The sequence below is a fragment of the Myxocyprinus asiaticus genome, chromosome 10 (genome assembly GCF_019703515.2).
Source record: "Myxocyprinus asiaticus isolate MX2 ecotype Aquarium Trade chromosome 10, UBuf_Myxa_2, whole genome shotgun sequence".
Lineage (NCBI taxonomy): Eukaryota > Metazoa > Chordata > Actinopteri > Cypriniformes > Catostomidae > Myxocyprinus > Myxocyprinus asiaticus.
In genome coordinates, this window is record NC_059353.1 from 33,000,979 (window position 1) to 33,019,315 (window position 18,337).

The following is an 18,337-nucleotide window of genomic DNA, read 5'->3' on the forward strand; positions in this document are numbered from 1 at the left end:
TCTGCTTTTTCCAGGTGTACAAACACCTATTAATTCTTGTCATCTCTAGAGAGACAGCAGTGAGGAGTACAAAGAAACACAACTGGATGATACAACACTATCACACAGTAATGAAGTGAGACAAAATACCTTCAGCAGTTTTTACACCTCCCACCACACACTTGCATGCGAATACACGGGCTTCATAGAGTGACTTTTTGCAAAGTTACTCATAGTGCATAGGGTTGTGGAAACACATTGTGTAACAACTGTTTTTTGCAGGAACAGACTGATTCGAGGACCACCAATCAGTCACACACCCACTCACACACCTTCATGGCACGCACAAATCCCCAAAAAATGCAATTAACCGTTACTGTACATCTATTAAAAAATAAATAAACCGTCAGTGAAAGCAGTATATTTTGTTCTGCCAATCTAAACACACGGTAAGCTATCAACAGCACCAGCATAAAATGCCATGAAAATGTAATTCAACTGCCATTAATTATTTTTAATTAAAATATTTCTGTCTTTCTAGGTCAGTGAATTAATACTTCACCTCCAGTTTATTAATAATGTCAGTTTGGCTAATCACAAATACAAAAGTTCTGACAATTAAAGCAAGAAAAATGTCATGTTTAAATGCATATTGACACCAAAGGTAAATATTTAAAGGTGCACATAAAGTAATGTTTCATTGTCATTTCATCATACTAAACAACCAATACTGTACAACAGTGGCCTTGGACTTTATACTAACATCTTTCGGTGTAAATTCTGCATCACATATGCATTTGGCAGACGCTTTTATCCAAAGCGATTAAGGGGGGGGGGGGGGGGGTGGTATATTCAGAATGTTTTTGTTTACAACATATGTTTATTTAAATATAAGTACATAATCTTGGGGATTTATAAAATGAACTGGAGTAAATAATCTTAGGGATTAATAAAATGAACTGGGGCCAAACATTTTATCAGTATTTATCTTGCCTAACACTTGTATTGTAACTAACATGTTAACATGTAAAAACAAAATGGTTAATAATTTTTATTTACATTAAAATAGTATTTAATTACATTAAAAGAGGTCTTTAAATAACATTTTCAAGGTCTGGCTGTAAATTGCTTCTTAAGATCTGGCTGAAAATCAAAAATGACCTTACATCCTCAACTAATAAATAGGTTTTGATTAGCTTTACTTTGAAAATAAAAACATGCAAAGTAGGGTAATTATTTATGAGAAAGACTATTTAGATATGCTAAAGTGTGTATCTTTGTCAATATCAACATCTTTTTACACAAAATAAATGTAGCCTAAAACTGTAAAAGAGCATTATGTCTGTTTTTCCTTTTTAAAATGTTTATTATTCTCCAATTCAATGAGGGAAAAATTTGCCTTCCTTATCCTGCACACATTAATTTGCACACAGAAGCCAGATACTTGTGCAGACAATTATCATTAGAAACGGTGAACAAACTGATTTGATGATGTTCAGGATTGAGAACGATGTAGAACTAAACACTGTTAGGATATATGCATAGGCAAGTTCAATGGCAATTCACATTATCTTTTTACGAGCACTACAGAAAAGAATGGAGAATAAATGCATTTTTTCCCCATGTATTTTCTTTGAAGGTTCCGTTTTCATCATTATTTTGCCTCTTGTGAAAAAAAGGTTGTGCATATGACCTTATTCACTGCAGGAATGACAAGGCTGTGAGGGATAGACTTCAGTCTCTTCAATGGGTTGTACTTCTAGTTAAAAGTGTTTTTGGATCGTTACGTGGACAAAACATTGAAAAAACATTCCACCCAAGAAAATCCAGTAGACAAAAAACTCCATACAACAGAGTTGTGGAAAATAAGATGTGATCTTTTACAGCTTTATACTGGGCATGCCATTGAAGAGATGTATGTCTATCCCTCACAGCCTCATTGTCATTCCCATTAAAAATCAAATATGGTGCTACTGTGAATAAGGAACCCACGCAGAAGCTGTTTGAGTTCAGATCCCATTGCCTATATACAGGCATAACCCATGATTAATTTCCAAAATTTGGTCATGTTATCTCAACATGGCAGCCAGGTTACTATGATTGGAACCATCCTTATGTAGAAAAAAGCAATTTTCTTGATGCCAATGAAACCTTATATGTCTAAAACTTTTTAAGATGTAAAAATTTACTTATTAATTCTAAGAAATCAATTCAGTCATATATTCAATTTTTACCAATCTTCTTTTTAATCCAGGAGAGGAAGTAGGAGATTTGTACATAGACTTCAGGATACTTTCTAATTGTACAGTCACCATCAAAGGTAAATGAAGCGATTGCTTGCGGTTTAGTATCGCAGATAAGAGGACTTCCTGAATCACCCTATAGTGAATAAGAAGGGAGAAAAAATGAGAGACAGAAATATATTTGTATGTATATAAATAAAAGCTAATTATACTGTATAATATAATACAATATAAAATATATAATAAGACTCCTATAATAAAATACCTGACAAAAAGCATCTTTCCCATCTGAAACACTACAGATCATTCCCTCAGAGTTAAAGTAGTCCTGCCACTTTTCTTTACATTGTGAATTCTCCTGCAATTTGAGAGTGACTTCACGCAGCACACTTGATGCTCGATTATCTTTTGGTTTTTTTACACCCCAGCCAGCAATGGAGCATTTCACATTGGCTAATGTTTTTCCATTTTTCTTAGGAAGAGGCATCATTTCCACAAATTTGTTTAGCTTGGCTTTGGCCTTCAGCTGTGAATAACAGAAGTCGCTGAATTATTTTATGACATACAGCAGCTGCAAACAAAGAGCATAAGTCAGAGTCACAGTAGGTGGAGGTGATATACCTTTAGTAACATGATATCATAGCTGTAGTCTTTCTCGTTGTTTTGTTCAAACAGTGCATGTCGAATGTATTTCCTCACATTGATTTTCTGCTGGCTCTCCTCCTGTTTGCTAATATTGTGTGCTCCCAGAACAACTACTAAGTGGTCACGACTGGAGAACTCACCGTGTCTACAGGTGGAATTAAAAAATTTAATAATGAGGGAATTTTGGCCTTAGAATAATCCTAAAATACAGATGTACAGACAGTTAAACTACAGTGATGTGAAAAGTATTTGCCCCTTCCTGTTTCTTTTCTATTTTTGTCTATTTTTCATAAATTGTTTTAGATCTTCAAACAAGATATAAGATATACAGTTTTCAATATATATATATATAAATATATATGTGTGTGTGTGTGTGTGTGTGTCTAATAATGTTTATTATTAATATATATATATATATATATATATATTAATAATAAACATTATTAGATACATACACACACACACACACACACACACACACACACACACTTTCACAACGCTGTGGTGGAATTCTGGCCCACTCTTCTTTGCAGAACTGCTTTAGTTTAGCCACATTGGAGGGTTTTCCAGCATGAACTGCCTGTTTAAGTTCCTTCCACAGCATCTCAATCGGGTTCAAGTCAGGACTTTGACTAGGCCACTCCAAAACTTTAATTTTTCTTCTTTTGAGCCTTTCAGAGGTGGACTTACTCCTATTCTTTGGATCGTTGTCTTGCTGCATAATCCAGTTGCACTTGAGCTTCAACTCACAGACTGATGACTGGACGTTCTCCTTTAGGATTTTCTGGTAGAGAGCAGAATTCATGTTTCCCTCAATTATTGCAAGTCGCCCTCGCCCTGAAGCAACAAAGCATCCCCACACCATCTACCACCATGCTTGACCGTAGGTATGATGTTTTTTTTGTGGAATTCTGTGTTTGATTTACACCAGATGTAATGGGACCGTCTTCCAAACAGTTCCACTTTCGACTCATCAACCTACAGAACATTCTCCCAAAAGCTATGAGGATCATCAAGGTGTGTTTTGGCAAAATTCAGATGAGCCTTAATGTTCTTCTGGGTTAGCAGTGGTTTTTGCCTCGCCACTTTTCCATGTATACCATTTTTGTCCAGTGTCTTTCTGATAATGGAGTCATGAACAGTGACCTTAATTGATGCAAGAGAGGCCTGCAGTTCCTTGGATGTTGTCTTTGGCTTTTTTTGTGACTTCCTGGATTAGTCGTCGCTGTGCTCTTGGAGGAATTTTGGAAGGTGTGCCACTTCTGGGAAGGTTCACTACTGTGCCAAGTTTTCTCATTTGGAGACAATGGCTCTCACTTTGGTTCTTTGGAGTCCCAGAGCCTTTGAAATAGCTTTGTAATCCTTCCCAGACTGATGTTTTTCAATCACCATTTTCCTCATAATTTCTGGAACTTTTTTCGACCTTGGGTGAGACCTTTTAGCCAACTTCATGCTGCTGAGAAGTTATATTTATGTGTTGATTTGATTGAACAAGTCTGGCATTAATCAGGCCTGGGTGTGTCTAGTCCAGCTGAACCCCATTATGAATGCAGCTTCATAGATTTGGGGATTTAGTAACTAAGGGGGCAAATAATTTTTCACCCAGGCCCAGTTGGTACTGGATAACTTTTTTGCTTAAGTAAATAACATTATCATTTAAAAACTGTATTTTGTGTTTATTCAGATAGCCTTTGTTTTATGCTAGATTTTGTTTGAATGTTTGAAACAATTTAGTATGAGATATACACAAAAACAGAAGAAATCAGGCAAATACTTTTTCACAGCACTGTAAAAGTTTTGAGACTACAAGCAGTCTTTTTTAAAAACAACATAAAAACATATGCATACAGACTGGGACATACTCACTTTAAACAGTGTGCTGATGTCAGTACATAATCATGTCTAATCAACATCCCTCCACATGTGTGATGGCCGTTACGCTGAAGAGATGCTGTGTATGGCCTAGAATGAGGTTTAGCCTCTTTTCCTTCTGTAATACCACTCTCCATCCCAGCTGTGACAAAAACACAGACACAACATTTTCTAGACTATTTAAAAAGGGATTAAATGGAGGGAACATGAACCTTTTACACACACACACACACACACACACACACACACACACACACACACACACACAAAACATTCAATATCTTTTAATACAGTATCTACTAAATACTACTAAGTATTTTCTCTTAACAAAATGTGTACTTCCTTGGAAAAAAAAAAAAAAAAAAATCACTTTTACTTTCTAAAATTCAGAAAGAAAGATATGAATAGTAATATCTTACCAGCCGCAGAGATACCAAAGAAGAGAAGAAAAATGTAAAGACACATGTTGCAACTCTCTACTGAGATCTAAAGCCTGAGTTTAAGCCTTAGGTGTTGATAAAATGTTGATATGGACAAACCCACTCTCTATCTTCAATAGTTGTATCTCCTCCGCTTCATACCACAATACCTCAAACCAAAAATGTGTGTAGAAGGTTACAAGCAGCCATGAGCAAATAGGCAGTAGTGGGCTGACAAAAAAAAAAATGGGAGTCACAAGAACAATAATATGTAATAAATTTATATATTACAGTCCTTACACTACCTTATCATAAGGGAACATGTGGCTGGGCCAAGCATAAAACGTCAAGAGATAATTCACTCAAAAATGAAAAGAATATGTTAGTCAGAATGTAAGGGACTGATGGACTCATTTACCATTAATTTTCTTTAAAAAAAAAAAGAAAAGATGCCATGAAAGGCTGTCAGTCCTTAACTTTTATAACATTCATATACAGTAAACATTCATAACTGAATGTTTAGAAAGTAATATTTATTACAGAGAGAATGGATACATTATGCTTGAAAATGTTTATGGAGACATTCAAAGAACTGGCAGGGGCAACAGAGTGTAACCAAAAATTGTTCAAAAGAATTCATTTCAAGCGTTTCAGTGCTTCACAATTACAGTAGACCACTTCAGAGCCATAAAATTTGAAAGACGCAAGTAAAGTTACAGGGTAGATTTATAGGTGCGCATGAGTAAATGTATAAGACACTCAATAACTAGTCACAAACAAGAGGACTGCCAGAATCAACCTAGAGAGAGACAGATTGAGTTACTGTACTTCATAAAATGTATTCTTCCAGTATCTAAAATATTAGATGACATGTTTAAAACCTCTTGAACTCTGCGGACCGGCCGGGTGATCCAAAAGGGGGCGCTATGTTGCAAAAAAAAAAAAAAAAAAAAAAAAAACAAGTTTCGGCTTAAAAGTCTCCGAATACATAAGTCAGGCATACTGGCATATTTTCTGAAAGAATTAGACACATTTTTGGTAATTAGTCCACAGTATGTATAAATAGTGAGCTTTTAAATTTGAGTGTGAAAAATAGCTGACAGCAGCCCTACATAAATATATATATATATATATATATATATATATATATTATATATATATATAAATCTACACTTTAAGAGGTATGTTTATTTTTTTCATATATTTATAGGCCTATAAACATATTCTGGCCAACTTTGTTTTCACTGATTTAAAAAAACAAAAAAACATTTACACAGTTATGCGGGTAATTGACACGAAATTTTAAGCACTGTCATCAGTGTCCTGCTGTGTGACATTTTCTTCATCTAACTAAACTCATCAAAAAAAGAAACGTCCTCTCACTTTCAACTGCTTTTATTTTCAGCAAACTTAACATGTGTAAATATTTGTATGAACATAAAAACATTCAACAACTAAGACATAAACTGAACAAGTTTCACAGACATGTGACTGACAGAAATGGAATAATGTGTCCCTGAACAAAGGGGGGGTCAAAATCAAAAGTAACAGTCAGTATCTGGTGTGGCCACCAGCTGCATTAAGTACTATAGTGCATCTCCTCCTCATGGACTGCACCAGATTTGCCAGTTCTTGCTGTGAGATGTTACCCCACAATTCCACTGAGGCACTTGCAAGTTCCCGGACATTTCTGGGGGGAATGGCCCTAGCCCTCACCCTCCGATCCAACAGGTCCCAGATGTGCTTAATAGGATTGAGATCCGGGCTCTTCGCTGGCCATGGCAGAACACTGACATTCCTGTCTTGCAGGAAATCACGCACAGAACGAGCAGTATGGCTGGTGGCATTGTCATGCTGGAGGGTCATGTCAGGATGAGCCTGCAGGAAGGGTGCCACATGAGGGAGGAGGATGTCTTCCCTGTAACGCACAGTGTTGAGATTGCCTGCAATGACAACAAGCTCAGTCCGATGATGCTGTGACACACCGCCCCAGACCATGATGGACCCTCCACCTCCAAATCGATCCCACTCCAGAGTACAGGCCTCGGTGTAACGCTCATTCCTTCAGCGATAAACACGAGTCCGACCGTCACCCCTGGTGAGACAAAACCACGACTCATCAGTGAAGAGCACTTTTTGCCAGTCCTGTCTGGTCCAGCGAAGGTGGGTTTGTGCCCATAGGCAACGCTGTTGCCGGTGATGTCTGGTAAGGACCTGCCTTACAACAGGCCTACAAGCCCTCAGTCCAGCCTCTCTCAGTCTACTGCGGACAGTCTGAGCACTGATGGAGGGATTGTGCGTTCCTGGTGTAACTCGGGCAGTTGTTGTTGCCATCCTGTACCTGTCCCGCAGGTGTGATTTTCGGATGTACCGATCCTGTGCAGGTGTTGTTACATGTGGTCTGCCACTGCAAGGACGATCAGCTGTCCTTCCTGTCTCCCTGTAGCACTGTCTTAGGCATCTCACAGTACGGACATTGCAATTTATTGCCCTGGCCACATCTGCAGTCCTCATGCCTCCATGCAGCATGCCTAAGGCACATTCACGCAGATGAGCAGGGACCCTGGGCATTTTTCTTTTGGTGTTTTTCAGAGTCAGTAGAAAAGTCTCTTTAGTGTCCTAAGTTTTTATAACTGTGACCTTAATTGCCTACCATCTGTAAGCTGTTAGTGTCTTAATGACTGTTCCACAGGTGCATGTTCATTTTTTGTTTATGGTTCATTGAACAAGCATGGAAACATTGTTTAAACCCTTTACAATAAAGATCTGTAAAGTTATTTGGATTTTTACAAAATTATCTTTAAAATACAGTGTCCTGAAAAAGGGACATTTCTTTTTTTGCTGAGTTTATTTTAAACAACAATTTTATGATCTTGTATAGCAGTGGTTCTCAAACTTTTTTGATGAACACCCCCATACTTCATTCCCTACTTCAAGTTTTGTTAATAAATTCAGCAGGCTTACACATCATGAATGTGAGACCAAACCTTGCATTTCTTGAATTCAAGCAGATGGAGGGCTATATCTGGGGCCTATAAAATGAAAATGCGTAGATAGATATATATATATATATATATATATATATACACTATATTGCCAAAAGTATTCGCTCATCTGCCTTTAGACGCATATGAACTTAAGTGACATCCCATTCTTAATCCATAGGGTTTAATATGACGTCGGCCCACCCTTTGCAGCTATAACAGCTTCAACTCTTCTGGGAAGGCTTTCCACAAGGTTTAGGAGTGTGTTTATGGGAATTTTTGACCATTCTTCCAGAAGCGCATTTGTGAGGTCAGACACTGATGTTGGACGAGAAGGCCTGGCTCGCAGTCTTCGCTCTAATTCATCCCAAAGGTGCTCTATCGGGTTGAGGTCAGGACTCTGTGCAGGCCAGTCAAGTTCTTCCACACCAAACTCTCTCATCCATGTCTTTATGGACCTTGCTTTGTGCACTGGTGCGCAGTCATGTTGAAACAGGAAGGGGCCATCCCCAAACTGTTCCCACAAAGTTGGGAGCATGGAATTGTCCAAAATCTCTTGGTATGCTGAAGCATTCAGAGTTCCTTTCACTGGAACTAAGGGGCCAAGCCCAGCTCCTGAAAAACAACCCCACACCATAATCCCCCCTCCACCAAACTTCACAGTTGGCACAATGCAGTCAGACAAGTACCGTTCTCCTGGCAACCGCCAAACCCAGACTCATCCATCAGATTGCCAGATGGAGAAGCATGATTCGTCACTCCAGAGAACGCGTCTCCACTGCTCTAGAGTCCAGTGGCAGCGTGCTTTATACCACTGCATCCGACGCTTTGCATTGCACTTGGTGATGTATGGCTTGGATGCAACTGCTCGGCCATGGAAACCCATTCCATGAAGCTCTCTAAGCACTGTTCTTGAGCTAATCTGAAGGCCACATGAACTTTGGAGGTCTGTAGCGATTGACTCTGCAGAAAGTTGGCAACCTCTGTGCACTATGCGCCTCAGCATCCGCTGACCCCGCTCTGTCATTTTACGTGGCCTACCACTTTGTGGCTGAGTTGCTGTCATTCCCAATCACTTCCACTTTGTTATAATACCACTGACAGTTGACTGTGGAATATTTAGTGGCGAGGAAATTTCATGACTGGACTTGTTGCACAGGTGGCATCCTATCACAGTACCACGCTGGAATTCACTGAGCTCCTGAGAGCGGCCCATTCTTTCACAAATGTTTGTAGAAGCAGTCTGCATGCCTAGGGTGCTTCATTTTATACACCTGTGGCCATGGAAGTGATTGGAACACCTGAATTCAATTATTTGGATGGGTGAGCGAATACGTTTGGCAATATAGTGTATATATAGTTTTAACAGTGGTATTTGTAACAAAACCATAGTAGACACATGGAAGCATGGATCTTCTTCACTACCATGGTTTGGTGTAACATGATTTCTATAAAACAAACTATGGCATTTTTGTAATTATAAACAGTAGACCTACTCTTAACACATGTAAAAACAATAAATACAAAATATAAATATTTATAAGTTGTAACAAAAAAGAATTATATTCCCTCACTCTCCTAATGTAGCCTATGACACATTTAATAGAGCTGAAGTAGTGATATGATAATATGCATTATGAATCTATTTCTGCCTAAAGTACCGTTAGTGTTACTATTGTAAATTCAAGGGTGGTGATGTCGAATTCGGTGCCGAATTCAAATGGTTTCCGCTTCTCTCGCCTTGCTTCTCTGTTTTTTGCAAAGCTGTGAGTTTAAGAGCTCGAGCTTCAAGAGCTTTGCGCTCGTGCTGCTCTGTCCATTGTGCCGTATCCATCTACAGAGCCATACAGGTGCATTAGCCAAAGTTGTGCCTCCGCCTGTGTGTTTGACTCTGCTAAACCAGATAGCCTACTTCAGATGTGTTGCTAGACTCCAAAATCAGATGAATCGCAGTACCAATGTGCACCAACCCGTATAAGTGAGAACCAACTGATATACTAAAAGTCTAGATAAATGTTTTAATGCAAAGAGGTTGTAACCTAACACCCTCCTCTCTACAAGTTTGCTCTCAGCGCCCCCTGGCCCCTGTTGAGGACACTTGTTGTATTGCGGTATTTACACACAGTACATATATAATTTATTATTATATTCGTTGTTTCCACTTCCTCATATTAACTAAGCCAATAGCTTATTTGCACTTCTAGAAAAAGTTGATCTTTAAAAAAAAGTTTGAAGAGATGCTGACTTGTCACAACACATTTATACACATTTTCCCTTGTACATTCATGTACATTTTAATCCAGGGCTACTCATCTTTGGAAAGCTCAGGGGCCGCAAACCTGGACCCGTGTAGCCTTGGTGTCACGGGTGGGTGCAAGACAGGACCCAAGAGCAGAGGGAACCGGTTCAATAGGATTTATCAACAAAAAGTTATTTTTCCAAATACAAAGCAAACAAGCCCAGGCGAGATCCTTCCCGGAGACACGGAATCCTCCTCCATGGGAATAGGGCTTAAGCGCCGGCGAAGGCAAACATGAAGGTAACCACACTTCAACAGGCTGGCAACCAACAGATACACAAGCAAGCTCCAACGACAAGAGAGCACAGTTAACGTTGACCGCAAACAACACCTTCACGTTGACTATCACGGTAACAATGATCCGCATAGGACATGACACGAGGTGCCGCTGGCAGCTGAAGGTTGTAATGATCAGCGTTCCCATGGAAACAATCAGGGTTCCCATGGAAATGCTGATTCAGCACGCCAGCAGCACCTGAAACACATAAGGGCAAAAACCGTAAACACACTTTGACAAAAACAGACAGGGAACGATGATGCCACAGTCCCGTCAGGCAGAACCCAACCCGACAAGGTGACCGTAACATGCGAGCCACAGTCTTAATTTTAAATATATACTGGCAGCCAAAAGTTTGGAATAATGTACAGATTTTGCTGTTTCGTAAGGAAATTAGTACTTTAATTCACCAAAGTGGCATTCAACTGATCACAAAGTATAGTCAGGACAATATTGATGTAAAAAACAGCACCATCACTATTTGAAAAAAGTTATTTTTGATCAAATCTAGAGAGGCCCCATTTCCAGCAGCCATCACTCCAACACCTTATCCTTGAGTAATCATGCTAAATTGCTAATTTGGTACTAGAAAACCACTTGCCATTATATCAAACACAGTTGAAAGCTATTTGGTTTGTTAAATGAACCTTAACGTTGTCTTTGTGTTTGTTTTTGAGTTGCCACAGTATGCTGGCATGTATTTTTATTATTAACAGTTTTATTGATTCCATATAACATATATAAATATAATAATAATAAAAATTCAAAATATATAGAATCACATTATATTATTTACAACTCTTCCTCCTGAACATGCAAGGCGAACCCTTGCATCTCTAGATGCAGATTTGACATTTTTTAGAATCCTAGTCCACACTCCCTCCTCCAATGCCAAATTTAGATCTTTCTCCCATAATCTCTTAAGAGAAGTTGAAGTTCTGTCCCCCATACTCTGAATTAGCAGGGAGTAATACACTGCCGCTTTAGGGGGGCTGTAAACCACTCCCAAAAACAGTACTGAGCAGGTGGCGCAGCTGTAAATACTTATAGAACTGAGATCAAATTTTGAAAGGATCTCAACACACCATTCTCATATAGGTCACCGAGTGTAGTAACCTCCCTCCCAATCCACTCTGATCAGCAAAAAGGGGACTTGTTGATGCATAATTTGGGGTTCAGCAATATGCTCGAGGCAACATTTAAAAAAGTGTCCGAATTAAACAGTCTGGACACTTTTATCCATACCGAGTTCAAGTGCGAGATAACAGGATGTAACTTAACTTCTCCAATTAATTTGATAGAGAGGCTCTGCAATGGCGAAATAGGGGCAAGAACTTCCTGTTCTATAGAGAACCAGGGAGGGGCTCTCACAGGTGGAAGCGACCAATGAGCCAAATGTCTGAGACCGAAAGCATAATAATAAAATAAAGTCTTGGGTAGGCCTAGCCCACCTTTGTCAATCGGCCTATGTAACTTATTGAAATGTAATTTGGGATTACACGCTTACCATTCCAAATGAAGGACTTCGCTATGCTATCAAATTGCTTGAAATAAGAGAGGGGGACATCTATAAGGAGAGACTGCATCAAGTAATTGAATTTTGGAATACAATTAATTTTAATAACATTAACTTTCCCAATTATAGATAAATGTAATGAAGCCCACTTGTCCACATCGCACAAAAAAACGTTTTATTAAGGGGTCAAAATGAACTCTAAATAAATCAGACAATTTTGCTGGGAATAAGATGCCCAAATACTTAATGCCTTGTTTGGGCCACTGGAAAGCGCCCAGCTGGAAAGCCGTTACTGGGCAGTACGCTGTTAGAGCCAAAGTTTCGGATATAGACCAATTGACTCTATATCCTGAAAACTTAGAAAAGGAATGAATAATTCTGTGGAGGCAAGGCATAGATCTAGTGGGGTCAGAGATGAATAATAAAATATCATCTGCGTAAAGCAAAAGTTTATGTGCCATACTTCCCACCACCACCCCTGGAAAATCATCTTCCCCTCTTATCGTGGCTGCTAATGGTTCCAGGGCAAGACAGAACAATAATGGGGAAAGAGGGCAACCCTGCCGAGTGCCCCTCTTCAGAGTAAAATAATCTGAAATTAGTCCATTTGTCTGTACCGCCGCTAAAGGGTGTCTATAAAGTAACTTAATCCATCCAATAAAAGTATTCCCGAACCCGTACATTTCCAAAATCTTAAAAAGATAATCCCATTCTACCATATCAAATGCCTTTTCGGCGTCAAGTGAAATGGCAGCGACCGGAGTCTGATCATTCGCTACTGACCACATGATATTGATGAAACGTCAAATGCTGTCGGAAGAGCTGTGGCCCCGAATAAACCCTACCTGATCTATATGTATAAGAGATGTCATAACTTTACATAATTGGTTAGCCAAAATGTTTGACAAAATTTTTACATCTAGCTGGATCAGGGAAATTGGATGGTAACTCTTACACTCGCTTGGATCTTTGTCCTTTTTTAGAATCAGACTGATCTGGGCTTGTGTCATGGTTGGAGGAAGCTTTCCATTCTTTAATGATTCCGTATAAACTTCTAACAAAAGTGGAGCCAGTTCTGTAGCATAAGACCTAAAAAATTCAGCGGCAAAACCATCTGGCCCCGGAGCTTTGCCTGTAGGCAAGGCCTTAATTACCTCTTCAAGCTCCTCCAAGGTTATCTCAGAGTCAAGAGAATTTTTTTGCTCTATCGTCAGTTTAGGGAGTTTTAATGTTTCCACAAAGTCTCTAATGTCCTCATCAGTAGAGGAAGATGTTGAACTATAGAGATCAAGATAGAATTCTTTAAAAGCATTATTAATATCGATGGCTGAGGAAAATATTTCACCACCAGCAGATTTCACTGAGGGAATGGTAGAAAAAAACTCTCTGTTTTATATATCTAGCCAAAAGCTTCCCTGCTTTGTCCCCTGACTCAAAATATGACTGTCTTGCCCTGAATAACCAAAACTCCACTTTCCGTGACAAAATAGCATTATATCTGTATTTCAATCGAGTCAATTCTCTGAGGCCATTAGACAACATTCAGCGCTTCAGCTCTGCCTCTGCACTTTTAATATTCTCTTCCAACTCCACGAGTTCTTGTGCTTTGGATTGTTTGGTGAATGAGGCATACTGTATGATCTGACCCCTAAGAACTGCCTTAAGTGCCTCCGAGGCTACGCCCACGGAGGAAACTGAGGACCAGTTGGTCTCCATATAAACATTGATTTCAGTCTTTAACATCTGTTGGAAATCAGGATTTTGCAAAAGGGATACATTAAAGTGCCGCTGTAAGATTTCTTTTTCTCCGTATGTGGCAATATCTATAAACTCATCAGGGCGTGATCTAAGACTAAAATGTTTCCAATTGAACAATCAACAACAGATTAAATGAGATACTTAGATATAAAAAAAAATCTATTCTACAATAAATCTTATGAACTGATGAAAAAAATGTATAGTCCCTACCAGATGGGTTCAAAATTCGCCAGGTATCAGCAAGACCATGATTTTTACACATCCTATGAAGTGTCAATGTTGCTCTAGTGGGCTTACACACTTTTGTTTCACTATGATCAAGGACTGAGTCCATCAAAAGATTAAAGTCTCCTCCCAATACTATATCATGAGGGGTGCCGGCGGCTTGCAACATCCCTTCAAGATCTATAAAAAAAGCCCTGATCATCAGCATTAGGTGTGTAAAATTAGCCATAATCAACCTTTGCCCCTGAATTTCTCCTAAAACTGTAATGATTCTCCCTAATTTATCTTTAATCTGTTTGAGACATTTGAATTGTAGATGTTTACTTATCAATGTAATCCCTGCTCTTACTTGAGCCAGCACTAAAGATAACCTGTCCACCCCATATCTTCCCAAATTTTTCAGCTTCCTGCGGGTTAAGATGCGTTTCTTGAAGAAACACTATATCATATTTCTTACGCTTAAGAAAAGAAATAACCTTCCTTCTTTTTATGGGGTGCCCTAACCCATTCACATTCCACGTGGAGAGAGACAATCCACTCATATTAACATGTGACATATTGATATAATAAAAAAAAAAATTGTGTGTCAAAAACAAAATTACACAGACCACGTTCCCCAAAAGTGCAACAAATAAACCCCGAACGTCCCCCCCAAACAAAACAAACAGAGAAAAGAAAAACGTGCGCATTAACCCCGCACACGACAGCACCAACCACATCAATCCCTTTAAACTCAAAAGGTCCATATACGCATACGAGAACCCCCGCGACAAATTTGCCATCTGATTGCTCAAGTCCGGTGCTTCTGCACAAATTCTGTGAGGCAAAATGACATAACAGAAATTCTTTGTAAAACAAACCCCAGCCAACAGGCAGAATAAACACAAAGAACCTGTAGATTCATTCACAGAACTGGCTTGAAGATGTGTTCTTCCACAAAATAAACTCCAGCTGATATAAAGCCGTTCAGTTTCCTCGGACAGATAAACAATTGCTCAGTGAGCCGGCTGTTTATGAGTGCAGCAGATGACATAATCATTCTAATGTCCTTTAAAAATACTCCACAAAAATAAACTCCAGCCAACAAGAGGCATAAGCACAAAGAACAAACAGATTCATCCATAACTGTACTGAAGGAGTGTTATTCCACAAAACAAGCTCCAGCTCCACTAGGTGGAACCAGCACAAAAAGAACAAAACAGGCGTCCCGGTTTCTCAAATGGTCAAGTGTGTATTAATCACTCGGAGGCCGCATAAACAAAATACACCATGACTTACTCAGTCCGTCAATTTTATAAAAGACATCCTTTGTGTAGGCATGTAGATATTTTGCAGTCCTTCTTAATATCTATTCTCAATCTGGCCGGGAACTTCAGTGTAAAGCGATCTTCCGTCCATGCAAAAGTTTCTTGAAATGATATTCCACAAAACAAACTCCAGCCACTAGGCGGAACCAACACAAACAGAAACAAAAATGGTGCCCTGATTCCTCGAACAGCCAGAGTAAGTATAGCAAGTTAATCCACTCTAGAGCTACATGAAAAACCCCAAATGGCTTACTTATAACCATTGTTTTTATAAAAGACATTGCTTGCTTTGGACCCGTAAATACCCTGTGACCATCCTTCGTTTCTATTCTCAGTTTGGCTGGAAACATCATTGCAAAAGCGATCTTCCGTTGATGTAAGAGTTTCTTGCATTCCTTGAACCGATCACGTTTCTCTTCGTACAATATTCCAAACTTTTGGCCACCAGTGTGTGTGTGTATATATACACTATATGATCAAAAATATGTGGACACCCCCTTCTAATTAAAGAGTTTGGTTACTCCGTTAATACCAGTGAAGAGAAATCATAATTCTACTCCAAACAATGGCATTCTAGGGCATTCGGTGCTTCCAACTTTATTGCAACAGTTTGGGGAGAGCCCTTTTCTATTTCAGCATGAAAATGCCCCTGTGCACAAAGCAAAGTCCATAAAGAAATGGTTTAATGTGTCTGATGTGGAAGAAATTGACTGGCCTGCACAAAGCCCAGACCTGAACCCCACTGAACACCTTTGGGGTGAATTGGAATGCCAACTGAAAGCCAGGCCCCATCGCCCAACTTCAGTGCTGGACCTCAGTGATGCACTTGTGTCTGAATGGAAACAAATCCCTGCAGCCATGTCACTATATACTGTATAGTGGAAAGCCTTCCCAAAAGAGTGGAAGTTTTTATTGCACCAAAGGGGGAAATTGATGCCTTTGGTTTTGAAATTGAAGGTTCATCAAGCACATATGGTGTCCACAAACTTTTGGCCACATAGTGTGTATATATATATATATATATATATATATATATATATATTCATTTTTATAGTGACATTTTTTATAGTAAGAATTATTAATTTTATAATACAATATTATATCATACAAGCCTAAAAGCCTATAAATTAGGGGTGTAACAGTTTTTAACAATTTTCTCATGGTATGGTTTTAATTTTTCAAAGAGCCACTTTCTACCACATTCATTGCAATGCAATGATATGAGTAATGTTATCACTGTAAAAGACACTGTCAACTCATAAACTCCAAGAGAGTTCCACATCACACTTAACTGAGATATGTTTACAAACAAGAGAGATATATCCACTATTAACTCCAAAACTGCTCCAGTGATAAGTCAAAGTTTTGTTCCCTCTTTAGCGTTTTGCGGTGAAGTAGCCAAACACAGATCACTAATAAGCATGTGCCTGAAGGCGTCTCAACGCCGTTATTGCAGGAAAATGTTTATTTTTTCCTGTTATGACTGGTACCATGAAGAGCAGTGTCTATGTTTAAATTTGCGCTAATGAGTGACAGGTGAGATTGAAACATACTGTTTTTATGGACGTGCGCACCACCGCTCTCATGAAACATCGGCTACGCTCAGATATTGTTGTTTATTTCATTCGTTAAATCCTTTTGCAGTTTATTTCCCTCTCTAACTTTGCTTTGTTTCAGCAATACAGAGAGCTACCGTAAACAATGGAAAATAGACACCTCACAATTCATGCACATTTGAAAGGCTATTGATAAATTTATTTTTGATGATAAAATCCTAACACAAGATGGCTCGAAGGCCACGTGTTAAGTAGCGCTGTTTTAACCTAACATCTGTTTGTTTGGAAAATAGTTTTCGGACATGTTATTTTTAGTGCTTTATCCTCTCATCACATTTACAGTGGTTTTATGTTTTAAAGTTCTGAGAATTTTTGCACTGGTGAGGCCCGTTGTCATGACTAGCAGTCAATAGAAATGTATTTTTTTCAACACAAAAATTTGAAATTGAAATAAATGTCATAAATAAATAAATGCCATATATTCTTATCTAATGCAAGACATTTAAACACTTTTAAATGTGGCTTAACTGTCCAAATTCTTTTGGGGTTCATTGTACCAAATAGTGCAGCCGCAGCCTGAGGCTAATACCTTACCCATTGTCCTTGTGAATGGCCCTTTAGGTATGTAATCCTTATAAAGTAATATACCATTTTTTCTTCTATACCCCAACAGATGTTTTTAATGGAATTTTGTAATCATAAACTCAGGAAAAATACAGAAAAATTTTACATTTAGGGGTACAACAGCTTGTCACTGGGGCAGTACCCTCAAAGGTACACCCACTGTACCTTCTGGTACTAATATGTACTGTACTGTTTAGGTTCTACATGTCAGTAAAAACAGAAGTTGACTGCTAAGCACAATACATCATCATCACGGAAAGGTTTTTATGTGTTTTTACCTTTAGTCATAGCCATCAATTAGTCATCAATTGTCATAGCTCTCTGCATTTTGAAACATGCCTGGGACGCATGTTGCCAGTTGTTCTTCCAATCAAGTAGTTTCTAAAGATGACGGTAACAGTAATTGTGATGTCATTTCCTGCGGGGTCTGTAGTGGCCTGAAACTCTTGTCACACTCACATATACAGTCACTGTGCCCATGTAGTAAGTGTAATGTTTTTGTATTGATTGAGACCATCCAAGGGTCCACCCATGTTTCTTATATGACAAGTGGGTTCAGGATTTTTTCCAGTTGCGTCAAGAATTATGGAGGTATAACAGAATCTCCCCACCCACCTCCAAATAACAACCTTA

At 38.8% G+C, this 18,337-nt stretch overlaps 1 protein-coding gene across 2 annotated transcripts; it reads right to left on the reverse strand.

The window, feature by feature from the left end:
- Positions 1-835: 835 nt before the first annotated feature.
- Positions 836-18,079, reverse strand: LOC127447490 (granzyme B-like). 2 transcript variants are annotated; one of them, XM_051709396.1, is made up of 5 exons: positions 17,983-18,079; positions 4,734-4,881; positions 2,844-3,012; positions 2,488-2,748; positions 836-2,358 (listed from the first exon to the last, which is right to left on the reverse strand). In XM_051709396.1, the coding sequence occupies exons 1-5, from the start codon at positions 17,996-17,998 to the stop codon at positions 2,203-2,205; spliced, it is 750 nt and encodes a 249-aa protein (XP_051565356.1). In that variant the 5' UTR covers positions 17,999-18,079; the 3' UTR covers positions 836-2,202. The 2 variants fall into 2 exon arrangements, with proteins under 2 accessions (XP_051565356.1, XP_051565355.1); XM_051709395.1 differs by lacking the exon at positions 17,983-18,079 and adding an exon at positions 5,159-5,255.
- Between the last annotated feature and the right edge of the window lie 258 nt (positions 18,080-18,337).